General features: G+C 38.5%; 1 protein-coding gene across 1 annotated transcript in view; it reads right to left on the reverse strand.

The window, feature by feature from the left end:
- Positions 1–438: 438 nt before the first annotated feature.
- Positions 439–17067, reverse strand: part of LOC111751285 (disintegrin and metalloproteinase domain-containing protein 5-like) — a 56260-nt gene continuing 39631 nt past the window's right edge. Inside the window, exons 3-6 of the mRNA XM_023551093.1 lie at positions 16491–16602; positions 10292–10451; positions 8918–8968; positions 439–607 (exon numbers count right to left, since the gene is read on the reverse strand). Of these exons, the coding sequence (XP_023406861.1) occupies positions 586–607; positions 8918–8968; positions 10292–10451; positions 16491–16602 (345 nt within the window). The 3' untranslated portion in view covers positions 439–585. The remainder of the gene's footprint in view (positions 608–8917; positions 8969–10291; positions 10452–16490; positions 16603–17067) is intronic.

Here is a 17067-nt window from a genome sequence, read left to right on the forward strand (position 1 = left end):
TTACCTTCATAGTAAACCTACTTCTGATAAACAGATGTCTCAACACAAAGAGGGTCACAGGCAACAAGAAAGTTATCAGGATTCAGAGGTTATCCAAGTAAATACTCAAGGACACATCCCAGGCTAACTGGAAGCTAGGAGCTCTGAACGGAAAGAGGACAGGAAAGAAGATTCAGGTCAACCTAAGGAAGGAGGGAAAAGGGGTACTCTCTGCCCTTGATCATGAAGCTGAATTGGCAGGGCCCTTTGGGTTCATAAAAAACCCATATAGGGTCTCTATGAGTCAGAATCGACTTGACAGCAATGGATTTGGTTTCGGTTTTTCTGGATTCGTGGGATGAGGCCTTTAAGCTGCTTTCCTCTGATTCAGACCTTTTTTTTTTTTTTGAAATGGGGTAGGTGAGGTGAGAGTTTGGGTTGAAAACACCAGACATAAGCTGAGGGCTTCAGGCACAGGTATTTATTAATAGTTTAAAACCCTCAGGAGTGACAACAGGGGCAAGGGAGAGAGTATTTTTTTTTCCTTCTTGGTTTAGGCCAGCTTCTGATGATGTATTTGGTATTCTCTCTCCAGGCTTTAGTATTTCAAAGTTGTGAGAGGCTGTTGCTGTAGGAGAAAACAAAACACAGCACAAACAAAATGTCAGTGTTGTTCAGTTTTCTTTTGTAGCTAATATATTTCTAATACAAGTAATTTAAAAAGCATAGGTTACTGAAAAGATCAAGAAAATTAATTCCAGAAAAAAGCAATTATCTTCTTACCTCGACTTCAAATACTCTCAGAAGATTGTATAATAGAAGTGGCTTCCCAGAATACCCTAAGTGTTTATTTATCCATGTTTGTTACCTATGTAAGCCAATAAAGCAGAGTGTCTCGCAATTTCCTTCTATATATATAAACTGCTCGTAGTTTAGGAAAAAAATTAGTGCTAATTCTAACTACACTCACATTTTGTAAAAGATAAAAATACGAACACACACACACATATACACACAGATGTGCACATTTATACACCAAAAGCTTTTAACATTGATCACCCCCGAATGCTAGGATTAATGATGATTATTGTTTCATTCTTTTGCATGACTATATTTTCCAAAATGAATGTTTGTTACTGATTACAACTATAAGAAGAAACAGAACGGTTCATACACTCACATACACACAAAATGTATTGAATAAATTAAAAGAGGAGATGCAAGATTTGGACATTCCTAGGTCTCTGGGTAGAAAATGTTCTTAATACCACAGAAAGCTAAACTCACCCTGCAGAATTATGAAACATGAAGCCAGCTAAACATAAAATTAAGACAAAATGTTTGTTGTAAACTTAAGTGCAAAACTGAAAATGACCAAATACTTTTGGAGCCAAGCATAATAATGTTAAAAAGCAGGAATTTATTAATAGCGAAGCCTAAGATTCCAGTTTATATAACAGAAAATTCAGTGGAGTGAGAGGTGGGAGGAAGTTGAAATATAGAGTTGCCATGTGTCTGAATCAACTTGACGGCACACAACAAGCATCCCTCATACGAAAGGCAGTCTCAGAAAACGTCTTTAATCCCATCTTATTATATGGTGTGTTTTCTACATTTCTGCTCCATCTATTGCTATACCTTATTATGGAAATAGCTCATAACTAAAGTACAAAAAAAAAACAGTGGGAAATAAAGATAATTCAATAATATAGTAAAAGAATGTATGTTAGGGCTCAGAAAATATACCACTTACACGTCCGTCTGATTCAAAATAAGTCATTTACAAGAGTTACAACTTGATACAAATGAATTGGTGGCCTTAAATTTTACAATAAGCTTGTAATTTTACACCAAAAAAAAAAAAGTTGAAATTTGTGTTCTGGGATTGCATTGAATCTATAGATCAATTTAGAAAGAATTTATGTCTTGAAAATATTGAACATAGATGTTCCTCAGTTGATTTAGATCTTCTTAAAATTCTCTAAGCAATATTTTGTGTTTCCAAATGTAGACGTCCTCTATGTCTTTCACTGGATAAATTCCTATTCAATTACATACACACACATGTATACACATACATACATGTGTTGTTGTTATTGTTAGTTACCTTTGAGTTGGTTCCAATCACATGTATAAAAGAACTAAATGTGCCCAGTTGGTCCTGCGCCATCTTCATGAGCTTTGCTATGTTTGAGCCCACTGTTGTGACTAGTGTGTCAGTGCATCTCATTGAAAGTTTCCTGCATGTTTGCTGATCCTCTGTTTTACCAAGCATGATGCCCCTTTTTACACATTGGTCTTTACTGATGACACGTCCAATGTAAGTAAGCTAAAGTTTTGCCGTCCTCACTTCTAAGGAGCATTCGGTTGTATTTCTTCTAAGGTTGACTTGTTCATTCTTCTGACAGTTAATGGTATATTCAATATTCTTTCCCAACACCACAATCCAAATGCATCGATTCTCCTTTTGTTTTCTTTTTTTCATTGTTCAGCTTTTGTACACATATGAGGCAATTGAAAAGACCATGGCTTGGGTCAAACTCACCTTAGTCATCAAAGTGACATCTTCGGTTTTTAGAACTTTAAAGAGGTCTTGTGCAGCAGATTTGCCCAATGCAATATGTTGACTGATTTCTTGACTGCTGCTGTCATAGGCATTGACTGTTCATCCAAGTAGAATAAAATCCTTGACAACTTCAATTTTTCTCCATTTGCCATGATGTTGTTTATTGATCCAGTTGTGAGGATTTTGTTTATGTTCAGGCTTAATCTATATTGAAGGCTGTAGACTTTGACCTTCATCTGTAAGTGCTTCAAGTCTTATTCATATTCACTATCTTAGTCATCTAGTGCTGCTATAACAAAAATAACACAAGTGGATGGCTTTAACACAGAGAAATTTATTCCCTCACAGTAAGCTAAGCTAAAAGTCCAAATTCAGGGCGTCAGCTCCAGGGGAACACTTTCTTTCTCTGTAGGCTCTGGAGGAAGCTCCTTGTCCTCAATCTTCCCACGGTCAAGGAGCTTGTCAGGCACAAAGACCCTGGATCCAAAGGACGGGCTCTGCTCCCAGTGCTGCTTTCTTGGCAGCATGAGGCCCCCAACTCTCTACTTGCTTCCCTTTCCTTTTACCTCTTTAGAGATAAAAGGAGGTGCAGGCCACACCCCAGGAAATCTCCCTTTACATTGGATCAGGGATGCGGCCTGAGCAACGGTGTTACATCCCACCCTAATCCTATTTAACCACAGGCAGAGATTATGATTTATAACACATAGAAAAAATCACAAAAGGGAGGACGATCACACATGGCCTAACCAAGTTAATACACACACTTTTGGGGGGACATAATTCAATCCATGACATTCAGCAAGCAAGGTTGTGCCATCTGCATATGATAGGTTGTTAATGAGTCTTCTTCCAGTCCTAATACCATGTTCTTCTTCACACAGTCCAGCTTCTCGGATTGTTTGTTCGAGAAACAGGTTAAATAAGTATGGTGAACGGACACTATCCTGCCATGCATCTTTTCCTATTTTAAACCATGCAGTATCCCTTTGCTCTGTGCATATGACTGCTTCTTGATCCATGTACATACAGATTCTGTATGACTGCAATTAAATGTTCTGGAATTTCCAATTCTTCACAACATATGCACACACACATATATATGAGAATGTTCTGTTGTTATCCATAAGGTTTTCATTGGATGATTTTCAGAAGTAGATAGCCAGGCTTCATTCCTAGTCTGTCTTAGTCTAAAACTCTGCTAAAACCTGTCCTCCAAGGGTGGTGATCCTTGAAATACCGGTGGTATAGCTTCCAGCCTCATAGTAACATGCAAGCCACCACATATGACACTCAAACACACCAACAATCATGAAGATGGCACAGGACCAAACAACATTTCTTTCTGTTATACATAGGTTGCCATGATTCAAAGTCATCTTGGCGGTGACTACCAACAACAAATAAACCAAAAGCCCATTGCCATCGAGTCGATTCTGACTCATAGCGACCCTATAGGACAGAGAACTGCCCCATAGAGCTTCCAAGGAGCACCTGGTGGATTTGAAGTGCCAACCCTTCCATCAGCAGCTGTAGCACTTAGCCACTATGCCACTAGGGTTTCCTATACATATATATATGTATATGTAAATGTATATATATATATGTATATATATATACAAGTTTCATATTTTGTTTATATATAAAAATACAATTGATTTTGTATGTTTACCTTGTATCTATGGACCTTTCTACACTCACTTTTAATTTGAAAAGTTTTATAATTTCTCATAATTTTTATGTGCACAGCTGTATCATCTGCAAACAATAACAGTATTCCTTCTTCATTTTCAATCTTTCTACCTTTTCTTTCTTTTACCTTATTTTACTGGCTGAGACCACCTACACAATGTTGAGCAGGAATGTTCACAATCCTTCTGACCTCAGGAAAAAAATGTTCACCACATTAAGTATAATATTTACTGTATGTTTTTTGCAGGTGCCATTTATCATATTGAAGAAGTTTCCTTTTATTACTAGTGTCTTGTTTTAGTCATCTAGTGCTGCTAATAACACAACCATTGCTGTAGAGTCCATTCCGGCTCACAGAGACCCTACAGGCCAGAGTTAGAACCTATAGGGTTTCCAAGGAGTGCCCAGTGGACTTGAACTGCTGACCTTTTGGTTTGCAGCCATAGTTTTTTACCACTACACCACCAGGGTTTCCCTAGTGCTGCTATAATAACAGAAATACCGCAAGTGGATGGCTTTAACAAAGAGAAGTTTATTTTCTCACAGTAAAGTAGGCTAAAAGTCCAAAATCAGGGTGTCAGCTCCAGGGGAAGGCTTTCTCTCTCTGTTGGCCTCCTGATCAATCTTCCCTGATCGAGGACCGGGTCCAAAGGACACACACCGCTCCCAGTGCTGCTCTCTTGGTGGTATAAGGTGCCCCTGTCTCTCTGTTCACTTCTTTCTTTTATATCTCAAGAGATTGCCTCAAGAAACAATCCAATCCTGTAGGTTGAGTCCTGCCTCACTAACACAACTGCCAGCCATCCTCCCTCGTTAATATCATAAAGGCAGGATTTACAACATACAGGAAAATCACACGATACAGGGAATCATGGCCCAGCCCAACTGATACACACATTTTTTGGGGGGGCCATAATTCAATCCATGACAACTAATTAAATGAGAGTTTTTTAAATGAAAGAATATTGATTTTTAGCAAAATTTTCTTTATCTATTGAAATGATCATATCATTTTTCTCCTTGTCTGTTAATGTGATTAATTATAGTGACTTATTTTCTCATTTTAAACCAAAATTTTATTTCCAGATTATGCCTTCCTGCATGGACATGATGCACTATTACCCTTCTAAATGTTCACTGTATTTATTTGGAAATACATTGTTTAGAATTGCTGCACCTCTAATCACAAATTGATCATAATTTACTCTTTCTTGCAATGTCCTTGTTAACTTTTGGTATTAAAGTCAGGCTGACCTCATGGAACAACTTGGAAAATATTTCCTCTTTTTGTATTTTATGCATGAATATATGTAAGATTGGTATTAAGTATTCCTTAAATATTCAGAAATGCAATAGTTTAAATTATTGTTTCCAATCCTTCACTCTTTTCTTGGCATGTGATTACTCACCCATGTTCTTTGCCATGTGACTTTGCACCACCTCTCCATTGGTGTAAATGGAGTACATAGCAGTTCCCATTACTGATGTTGAATTTGTCCTTGTGACTTGTTTATCCAATGCAATATAAGCTGATGTGATTGAGCAAGTGTTTGCTCAATTTGGCTTGGCTCTTGTGTTCCTGATATACACCATGAAAAGAGCAAGTCCAAGGGTCAACTTTCTGAGGAAGTTTTTAATTACAGTGTACAAATCTTTAATGGATATAGGTTTATTTATATTCATATTTTTATTTTCTCTACTACATTTGATGAAGTGGGTTTTTAAAGAATTTATGTATTTCATCTAAATGTTAAATTTGTTGATTTAAGTTGTTAGCGGTATCCTCTTACAAAAAATTATGCCATTTTAATCCCTGATATTGATAACTTGTGTCCTTTCTGTCATTATTTTGAACTGCTTGATAATTTTTGACAATTTTATTAATCATTTCAAATAATCAGCTTTTGTCGCGACTTATTTTTTTCTGTTAATTTTGGTTCATTTTCCTGTTTATTTATTTCTGCTCTTTCATTTGTTATCTCATTCCACCCACTGTTTTTTAGTGAAATTAGCTCTTCTTTTTCTTTAAAAAAAAAAAAAAAAAAACCATTGCCATCGAGTCAATTCCGACTCATAGCAGCCTCGTATGACAGAGTAGAACTACTACGTAGGGTTTCCAAGGAGCAGCTGGTGGATTCAAATTGCTGACCTTTTGGTTAGCAACTGACTTGATAGGGATTATAATTTTTTTTTTTTGGTCCTGTAATACGCATTTCATTGTGGTTAAAAGAATCAAAGTATAGTCTTGCCTAAAGCAGAAATATGCCTAATTTTTATAGAACCTTAAACAGTCTGCCTAGACAGTAGAATAAGTATAGTGACTATCCATCCTTATACTAAATCTCTCAAAATTTGAAGTTCTTTGATCTCAGACATGTATTTCAACATTGGCTAAACAAGTCCTCATAGTTATGTGCAACTTTGGACTGCAAGGACTGGTGATCCAGAAGAATTTGAAAAATAATCTTGGATGCTATGTGAAATATTCTCTCCTTTTATATTCTACCCATCACTTAGTAAGGAAGTTTTTTATATACTTGCAGCACAACAAGTTTCTTTGTATATTTGAGCTTTCTGGCCCTGGGTTTGCAGTTCTTCTACCAAGATGATTTGCTAGGCCACAACCACTGAAGGGATTGGGCAGTGTCAGGGACTGAATTGTGTTCCCCAAAAAATATCTGTCAACTTTGCTATGTCGTTATTTCCAGTACTGTGTGCTTGTCCACCATTTTGTCATCTGTTGTGATTTCCCTATATGTTGTAAATCCCGTCTCTGTGAAGTTGATGAGATGGGATTAGTGGCAGTTACGTGGATTAGACTGTGTTTTAAGTCAACCTCTTTTGAGATATAAAAGACAGAAGCAAGCAGAGAGAGATGGGGACCTCATACCACCAAGAAAGCAACAATGGGAGCAGGGTGCATCCTTTGGACCCTAGGTTCCTGTGAAGAGAAGCTCCTAGACCAGAGGAACATTCATGGCAAAGACCTTCCTCCAGAGCTGACACAGAAAGTCCTCCCCTGAAGCTGATGCCCTGAATTTGGACTTCTTGCCTACTAGACTGTGAGAGAATACATTTCTGTTTGTTGAAGCCATCCACTTGTGGTATTTCCATTATAGTGGCACTAGATGACTAAGACAGAATTTGGTACCGGGAATGAGGTCTGCTCTAACAGATATCTAAAATGTGGCAGGGGTTTTGAAACTGTGAGCGGATACAGGACTCAGAAGTGAGGAAAGCTGTTATGCTAGAGGTGGCAGAGGACCAGCAGTGGCGGAGAACCGATGACAGTTTACTATGCAAATAAGCTACGTAGAACCCTTGCAGGCATTGGTCAACTATTATGCAAATTAGGTGACTGTGGCCTACTGAGCGGATTGGACAGTTTGTAATCTTGGTGGAAGGAGTAGGTTTATAAAAGGACCAATCTCAAAGGGGTTGAGGGGGAATCTCACTACCATTAAAAAGAAGAGCCTGGAGTAGAGTGCATCCTTTGGATTCAGAGTCCCTGTGCTAAGAGCCTCCTAGAGAAAACAGAGAGAGCTGTACCACTGAAGATGGAACAAGACTGTGCAATGGTGCAAGACAGTGCAGCAGTGGCACAAACAGCACCAGCATGAGCTCTAGGAACCAGAAGACCAGTGTGAGGTGCCTGCAGTGGGTTTGCCGACTCAAGGAGTGAGAGACAGCTGAGTGCCTTTGGGTAGGAGGCTTGCTGATGAAGTGGAGTGCCTTGTTGGTGGAGCTAAAGAGCTGAAACACTTGCCTGAGCAGGACCCAGTGGCAAGAAGAAACTGAGAACTGTTTTGGTGGGAAGCTGTCCTGACTGGCAAACTGTACCCTGTCTACTGAGTTGTATTCTGTTATTTCCAAGTTGATCCTGACCTCAAGTTGTAACCTGTTACTTCCCTAGTGAACCACATAATTGTGAGTACAGTCTATGAGTTCTGTGTGACCACTGCAACAAATTATGAAACCCAGCAGAGAAGTAGAGTGCCGTGAGGAGGAGGGCTGGTGTCAGAAATAGTGAAAAAGTTGGAGAGTGTAGGTATGCCTGACCTTCATCTCATTGGAATCAGCTTGTGACGATGGTGATTCTGCTCCAGAATTTAGATAGCTTCTTATGCTACTACATTACAGTACTGATAATAAGGGCAGGGACATTTAATTTTATAAATTTTTGTGAGTCTATCTCTCATAATCTCATCTCTAAATAAATTTCCCAGATGAATTAAGACAATGAAATAAATGACAATTCCAAGACTCTATCTTAGTAACAATACTTTTCTCTGTGACAGTAGTATAACTGCAACCATATATGACATTCTTTGGAATATCACTCCTCTCTCTAGGTGAGAGTAAAAGGTAATAAAGATATAAATGCTCCTTTCCGATGCTCAAAAAAAAAAAACTCACAATTTATGCGTTTATAGATGCTAGTGTGGACACATGAAAAGCTTTTCTTCAGTGTAGGTCAGAGAGAAGAGGCTGAGATACTACAGTGATTAATTTATTATTATCGTAGACATGACACACGGCAAGAAATATAAGGAACATTATGAGCAAATGTTTTGGTTCAAAACTAAAAATTCTTAAGTGCTCCTAATCAATGATTAAAACATACAATGCAAAATGATTAATCTCATTGTTCTACCCCACTGTTAGATAGTTGACACTCACCTTGAACTAAGGGATAACTTGCTGCTACTGCTGCTTTCTTCTGTCACAGATCTATAAAATTGATAAAATTTGTTTTTTAAAGTGGAAGAAAAATACAATCTTGAACAATTAAATGACTGTTTGAATGAAGAATGTTCTTCAAAGAAACAGTCATTCAAATAAATGAAATGTCTCCTTCTAATAATAAACAAAACAAAATAAAACAAACCAAAAATGGGTAAAAAACAAAATAAAACAAACAAAAAATGGGTACCACTTTAATATTAAAAGTCATCAGCCACCTTGCTTTGTTGATTGACTTCTCTCATCATCATTCTGCTTTTGTTCAGGTATTTATGTTATAAACCTCCATTTGTACACATGGGCCCCCTTTCCTTGGATTTGCCTAGTCCTTTGGGTCAAATTAAGCCAAAGCAATAAAGCAGACCTCAAAAATTTCAGTTAATTTTTCTAGATATTTCTTTCTCAAGATCATAAGACATAATCATGTTTTCTCTTCCTATCAATTTTTCTAAGGTAAAACCAGAGATAATTATTTCTGTGGCAAAATGCAGCAAATTGTGAAATGATGATGTTTAATTGAACCTACAGGCTTTTTGTCATATTAGAAAGCTATTATTATCTCTCATTTTATAGGATTATATATAATATAGAGAATAATTTGAATTCCAAAGAGATTAAATCGCTTGCACAGTTTTACTTGCAAGATTTAGAACCAGGTTTTCTGAAGTATTAAATGGAATCATCTTCCCACTACACAATGCTGCCTTCTGTCCTAGAATCTTATTAACTTATTAATCTCATTAGCATGTTGATTTATTAGCTCTACATGTAACTTCTGGTTAAGAAAGGACTTTACAAATTAGCAATATCAATATCTAAGAAAATAAATATTGTGGAGACAGGTTCATGGATATCATCTCCAATTGAGAAAGTTGTTCTAATAAAGGTGCTAACCACTGGTCTGAGAATTTATTTAGTAAATTTATTTTTTATAAATTCTATTGAAATGCAGTGTCAAGTATTCTCATGAAGTCAGTGGACAGTTTGATGTCTATACTCTTTGGGAAGATTATGACAATTTATTTAGACAGCCTCACTGGACTAAGTCTAAATAAACTAAATAAACTTCCAAAATACCCCTGGTGCCCCTGTCTCCTATAGTGATACTGGTGGTAAGCTGAGCAGTTTCAATAATAAGAGTGGAAATACATGAAGGATATCAAGCCAGACTGAAATATATCCCTGGGTCTCTCCTCATATTGTCTTACCCATAATCTTTGGTTATTTCTGATGAAACATGAATTTTTTTTCTGGACTTATGTAATATAGTAAGAGTAAAAAAAATATATATATATATATATATATACATACCTCTCATCTTCAGTTTCCTCTCCGTAGAAAAACTCTCTTAATTTATTCTGCATTATTAATATAGCAGTAAGTATGATGAGCACAGGGAGACAAACGTAGCCAATGAGTAGAAGCTGGTGTTTCGGAGAAGTAGCATATCTTTTCTGAATAGAACTTCTAGCTAGAATGGAAAATATCAGTAATCTTAAGATCAATTTCAAATTATGTCAGAGAGATTTCATTAATTAAATAAAAAGGTGAAGAAGGTATCAATATGGAAATTATTTCCAACATTGAGTGTATATATATATACATATATATACGTGTGTGTGTATAAACACCCACACACACATACATGTACCTACACGTATGTGTTGCTGTTGTTGTTAATAGGTGCCCTTGAGTTGGTTCTGACCCATAGTGGCACCATGTACAACAGAACAAAACACTACCCGGTCCTGAGCCATCCTCACAATTGTTATGCTTGAACCCATTGTTGCAGCCACTGTGTCAACCCATCTCATTGAGGGTCTTGCTCTTTTTCACTGATCCTCTGCATGATGCCTTTCTCTAGGGATTGCTCCCAGCTGATAACATGTCCAAAGTATGTGAGACAAAGTCCTGCCATCCTTGCTTCTAAGGAGCATTCTGGTTGTAATTCTTCCAAGACAGATTTGTTCGCTCTTTTGGTAGTCCATGGTAATATCAATATTTTTTGACAACATCACAATTCAAAGGCATCAATTTTTCTTCAGTCTCCCTTACTCATTGTCCAGTTTTCACATGCATATGAGGTGACTGAAAACACCGTGGCTTGGGTTAGGTGCACCTTAGTCCCCCAAGTGACTTCTTTGCTTTTTAACACTTAAAGAGGTCTTTTGCAGCAGATTTGCCCAATGCTTCTTTTGGTTTCTTGACTGCTGCTTCCATGGGTGTTGATTGTGGATCCAAGTAAAATGAAATCCTTGACAACTTCAGTCTTCTCTCCGTTTACCCTAATGTTGCTTATCAGTCCAGTTGTGATTTTTGTTTTCTTTATGTTGAGGTGCAATCCATACTGCAGGCTGTGGTCTTTGATCTTCATCAGTAAGCGCTTCAAGTTCTCTTCACTTTCAGCAAGCAAGGTTGTGTGATCTGCGTAATGCAGGATGCTAACGAGTCTTCCTCCAATTCTGACACCTTGCTCTTCTTCATATAGTCCAGCTTCTCAGATTATTTGCTCAGCATACAGATTGAATATGTATGGTGAAAGGATACAACCCTGATGCACACCTTTCCTGATTTTAAACCACGCAGTATCCCTTTGTTCAGTCCAAACGACTGTCTCTTACCTCTTTTTCTGCTTAGAGAGATAAAAACTCCTTAAGCTCCAGTCTTAGGGAATATCCCTCGCACTTTCATGAGTTTACCTCCAAGAGCCCCACAAGGTTTTCACTGTGAATATCAGAGAATAATACCCTCATCTTTCTAGCAGGGAGTGGGAAAAGGAACCATTTTGAAATTCTCTCAGAGCAGCTGCCCTCAAGGGAAACTATTTTTTCAGAGCCTAACAAATGTAGGAGAAGGGAAATACCCAACTACAGCTCCTCCTGGCCCTTGACATGGGGAAAGGGAAATACTGAATACAGTCCAGGAGATGCTGGTCAATGCTGAGTGTATTCACGTGTTCATTCAGAGATGCCACTTTGTTGCATAACTTGGAGAAGGTCTAAGTAATGCCTTTCTTAGTGCCCTCAGCCCTCCTGAGCCCCACTTCCAGGAAAGGGCTTGGTGTTTCTTACTCATGTTTAGGGTGCCCTTTAACCCATTGTTTCCCCTATAATGTGCTACCTGAAAACCTTCCACAGAGGGAAGACTTTCCCTGTCAGTTAACAAGAGGCCCATGGGGAAAGGCCAGTTTGTTGTGTCTGGTGAAGCCACTGCTCTGAGGCACCCAAACTCCTTTACTCCCACATATAGAACATGGGGGTTCTTAGCCCAGCCTCTCTCCTCTGGTTCCAGACATGAACCTTTTCTAAGGACACAAGGTCGGGGAGGTCTAGGGCTAGGGCTTAAAAAAGCTTAGCCCTGCTAAAAAAGAAGGGTCAGATCTAGAGGACAGAAAGGTGAACAGAAAGATATTCCATGTTGGAACAGGGGAGTAGAGGACTGAGGAGGGGGCGTGGGCCAAGAATCCACAGACAGGCTCTCCCTGCTGGCTGATCCCTACGCCCATGCCCATCCCCAGACCCATACGATCTTTATTATTATTGTTTTTGTTTAGAATTCTTCTTCTTCTTCTTTTTTTTTTTTTTTGGTAGGAAAAATAACAAAATGCTTGCCTCTTAAAAAAAAAAAGTTCATCCTAGGTATGCTTCTCCCTGGACCCTAAGCTACAAACAAACACGCCCAGGAGATTGCTGACTTGCAGGGCCCTGGAACAGAAAAATTTAGGGTGAATACCCTGCCTCTGCTCCGAGGCTGTTTTGAGTGGACCCCAACACCTTCTGGAAACAGGGGGCATCTCCTAGCTGTTCCCAGTATCATCCAGGCCTGCATGATCTCAAAATACCACACAGGAACTGGGAGAGGCAGATTTAAAAGAGGAAATTTCAAATGAGCAGCGTAGAGTCTTTGAAGTCCAGGAGAAAGACAACCAATTATGAAGCTATTAGGAATAAAACTCAGCCTGAAAGATTCTGGTGGCATTAATATACCAATTATTACTGGCACTATTTTAAACCAGAAATAAATGAGACAATCCAAAGCCAATAATTTGAATTAACTGCTCAAAATTATATCACTGGAATTTCTACTCTTGAAATTGCCTAACATTGTTGTTCTTAGGTGCCATCAAGTCAGTTTCGACTCATAGCGACACTATGCACAACAGAACGAAACACTGCCTGGTCCTGCACCATCGTCAGAATCCTTGTTATGCTTGAGCCCATTGTTTCAGCCACTGTGTCAACCCATCTTGTTGAAGGTCATCCCCGTTTTCACTGTCCCTCTACTTTGCCAAGCATGTTGCCTTCTCCAGGGAGTAATCTCTCCTGAAAACTTGTCCAAAGTATGTGAGATGTAATCTTGCCATCCTTGCCTCCAAGGAGCATTCTGTTTGTACTTTCTCCAAGGTGGATTTGTTCATTCTTTTGGTAGTCCATGGTACATTCAATATCCTTCACCAAAACCACAATTCAAAGGTGTCAGTTCTTCTTCAGTCGTCCTTATTGATTGTCCAGCATTTGCATGCACATGAGGCAATTGAAAACACCATGGCTTGGGTCAGGCACACTTTAGTCTTCAAAGGGAATTTTTGCTTTTCAACATTTTGAAGAGGTCTTTTGGAGCAGGTTTGTCCAAAGCAATGCATCTTTTGATTTCTTGACTGCTTTCATGGGTGTGATTGTGGATACAAGTAAAATGAAATTCTTAACTACTTCAATTTTTTCTCCATTTGTCTTGATGTTGCTTATCGGTCCAGTTGTGGGAATTTTTGTTTTCTTTATATTGAGGTGTAATCCATACTGAAGGCTGTGGTCTTTGTTCTTCATCAGTAAGTACTTCAACTCCATTTACACTTTCAGCAAGCAAGGTTGTGTCAGCTGCATAATGCAGGTTGTTAATGAGTCTTCCTCCAATCCTGAAGCCCTGTTCTTCTTCATATACTCCAGCTTCTCGGATTATTTGCTCAGCATGCAGATTGAATAGGTATGGTGAAAGGATACAATCCTGACGCCACCCTTCATCACTTTAAACCGCTCAGTATCCCCTTGTTCTGTCCGAACAACTGCCTTTTGATCTATGTACAGGTTCCTCATGAGCACAATTAAGTGTTCTGGAATTCCCATTCTTCACAATGTTATCCATAATTTGTTATGATCCACTACAGTCAAATGCTTTCCATAGTCAATAAAACACAGGTAAACATCTTTCTGGTATTCTGTTTCCATCCAGGATCCATCTGACATCAACTATAATATCCCTGGTTCCACATTCTTTTCTGAACCTGGCTTGAATTTCTGGAAGTTCCCTGTCAATATTCTGCTGCAGCCACTTTTGAATGATCTTCAGCAAAATTTTACTTGCTATTAATGGTATTGTTTGATAATTTTCATGTTGGGTTTGATCACCTTTCTTGGGAATATGGATCTCTTCCAGTCGGTTGGACAGGTAGCTGTCTTACAAATTTCTTGGCATAGATGATTGACCATTTCCAGTGCTGCATCCATTTGTTGAAACATCTCAATTGGTATTCTGTCAATTCTTGGAGCTTCTTTTTCACCAAAGCCTTCAGTGAAGCTTGGGCTTCTTCCTTCAGTACCATCGGTTCCTGATCATATGCTACCTCCTGAAATGGTTGAACTTTGACCAATTCTTTTTGGTACAGTGATTATATTTCTTCCATCTTCTTTTGATGCTTCCTGAATCATTTAGTATTTTTCCTGTAGAATCCTTCAATATTGCAACTCGAGGCTTGAATTTTTTTCTTAAGTTTTTTCAGCTTGAGAATGCCGTTTGTGTTCTTCCCTTTTGGTTTTCTGCCTCCAGGTCTTTGCACATGTCATTATAATACTTTACTTTATCCTCTCAAGCCACCCTTTGAAATCTGTTTAGCTCTTTTATTCCATTAATTCTTCTCGCTTTAGCTACTCAACAGTCAAGAGCAAGTTTCAGAGTCTCTTCTGACATTTTTTTTGATCTTTTTTTTCTTTCCTGTCTTTTTAATGACCTCTTGCTCTCTTCATGTATGATGTCCTTGTTGTCATTTTACAACTTGTCTGGTCTTCGGTCATTAGTAATCAATGTGTCAAATCTATTCTTGAGATGGTCTCTAAATTCAGGTGGGAAGTCTTAGGCTGGGTTGTCTAGAGAAGCAAAACCATTAAGGCACATAAATATATAGAGAGAGAGATTTATATCAAGGAAACAGCTCCTGTGATTATAGAGGCTGGAACATCCCAAGTCCATGGATCAGGATAGAGGCTTCTCCTGATTCACACAGCTTCAGGGGCTGGCAAACCCAAGATCAGCATGTCGGACAGCAGCTCTCTTGCTCACAGGCTGTGAAGGTTGAGGAATCCCAAGATAGGCAGGCAAGACCACAAGGCTTCTGATTCACATAGCTGCAGGGACTGATGAACGCAAGATCGGCAGGTCAGACAGCAAGACTTTTGCTCACAGGCTGTGAAGATCGACGAATCCCAAGATCAGCAGGTAAGTTGCTAGCTCAAGTCCCAAGAACCAGAGGTCAGATGAACAAGAGGCTGCTGCAGGATCCAGAACAAGCCAAAAGCCCTGGTAAGGTGAGCAGGAAGGAATTACGAGGTGGAGGGCAGCAAAATGAATGCTCAGGGGGTGGCAAGCCACCACAGACCCTGCCTCTGCTGGTATCACTAAGCAGATTCCATCATGGGGGTAATCACATATCAAATCTCAACAGGGAAGTGATCACAACATTATGCAACTGCCAAAACACTGAGAATCATGGTGCAGCCAAGTTGACACATAGCCTTAACCATCACATGGCATATACTCAAGGTCATAATTTGGCTCTCATGGACTTGTTCTAGTGTTCTTCAGCTTCAACTTGAACATGCATTTGAGCGATTGATGGTCTGTTCCACCATCAGTCCCTGGCCTTGTTCTGACTGATGATATTGAGCTTTTCCATCATCTCTTTCCACAGATGTAGTTCATTTGATTCCTGTGTATTCCATCTGGTGAGGTCCATGTGTATAGTCTCCATTTATGTTGGTGAAAAAAGGTATTTGCATTGAAGAAGTCATTGGTTTTGCAAAATTCTAGCATGCGATCTCCAGCATCATTTCTATCATTGAGGCCATATTTTCCAACTACCAGTCCTTCTTCTTTGTTTCCAGCTTCCGCTTTCCAATCACCTGTAATTATCGATGCATCTTGATTGTACGTTCAGTCAATTTTGGACTGCAGAAGTTGGTAAAAATCTTCAATTTCACCATCTTTGGCCTTAGTGGTTGATGTGTAAATTTGAATAATAGTAGTATTAACTGCCTAACGTTAGGTAGGCTTATTCTAAGTAAACAATGTCAATGCTTGCATAGAGAGAGCAATACTAATCTTACATTGTCTTAGTTTTTTTAAAATCTGGAAAATAAAATAAATCCATGTTCTCTAACATTAGTTGCTGCTAATCTAGCTTAGATCCTATACTTCATTCTTTTGCAATATATCTGATTAATAAAATTTTAAAGATACTAACCTTCGGGAAACTGGTGTCCATCATCGACACTTCCAAACTGTCCTTTCATTGCTTTGCAAGAAGGAGGTACAAAGCCTTTGTTACAATGGCAATGGTTAAAATTATTGCAAATCTAGAATAATCAGAAAATGATACATTTTTTATGTACAAAGATGGTTTTTGATAGGCACCAGATAATATTCTACACTTATTCAACATAGTATCTCATTCTAAGTAATTTAAGTAGACAAAAATCATCAAATTTCACGAATTTTCCCTTGAAATTGCTCTTAACTTTGGAAAGCATATTTAACTTCTGCGGCAAAAACATTTTTTTTTTTTTCTTTCAAATTCCTCCACATCCAGATCCAAATACTCAGCAACTAACCAGTAACATGCCATCAATTATCATCTACTTGCTAGCTTCACAGAATAGTCTCCAGGCTCTAACTAGCAAGACTAGCAAGAAAATTCTAATGATCTTTATTCACCTGTTTATGCCTTCTGTCTGTAAAAAGAAGATCATTTTGGTTACATGGTAACACAAGCACTTCTGGTTTTCGCACAACTCCACATATTTACTAAACAGTTTAAACAT

Source organism: Loxodonta africana, chromosome 19 (genome assembly GCF_030014295.1).
Source record: "Loxodonta africana isolate mLoxAfr1 chromosome 19, mLoxAfr1.hap2, whole genome shotgun sequence".
Classification (NCBI taxonomy): domain Eukaryota; kingdom Metazoa; phylum Chordata; class Mammalia; order Proboscidea; family Elephantidae; genus Loxodonta; species Loxodonta africana.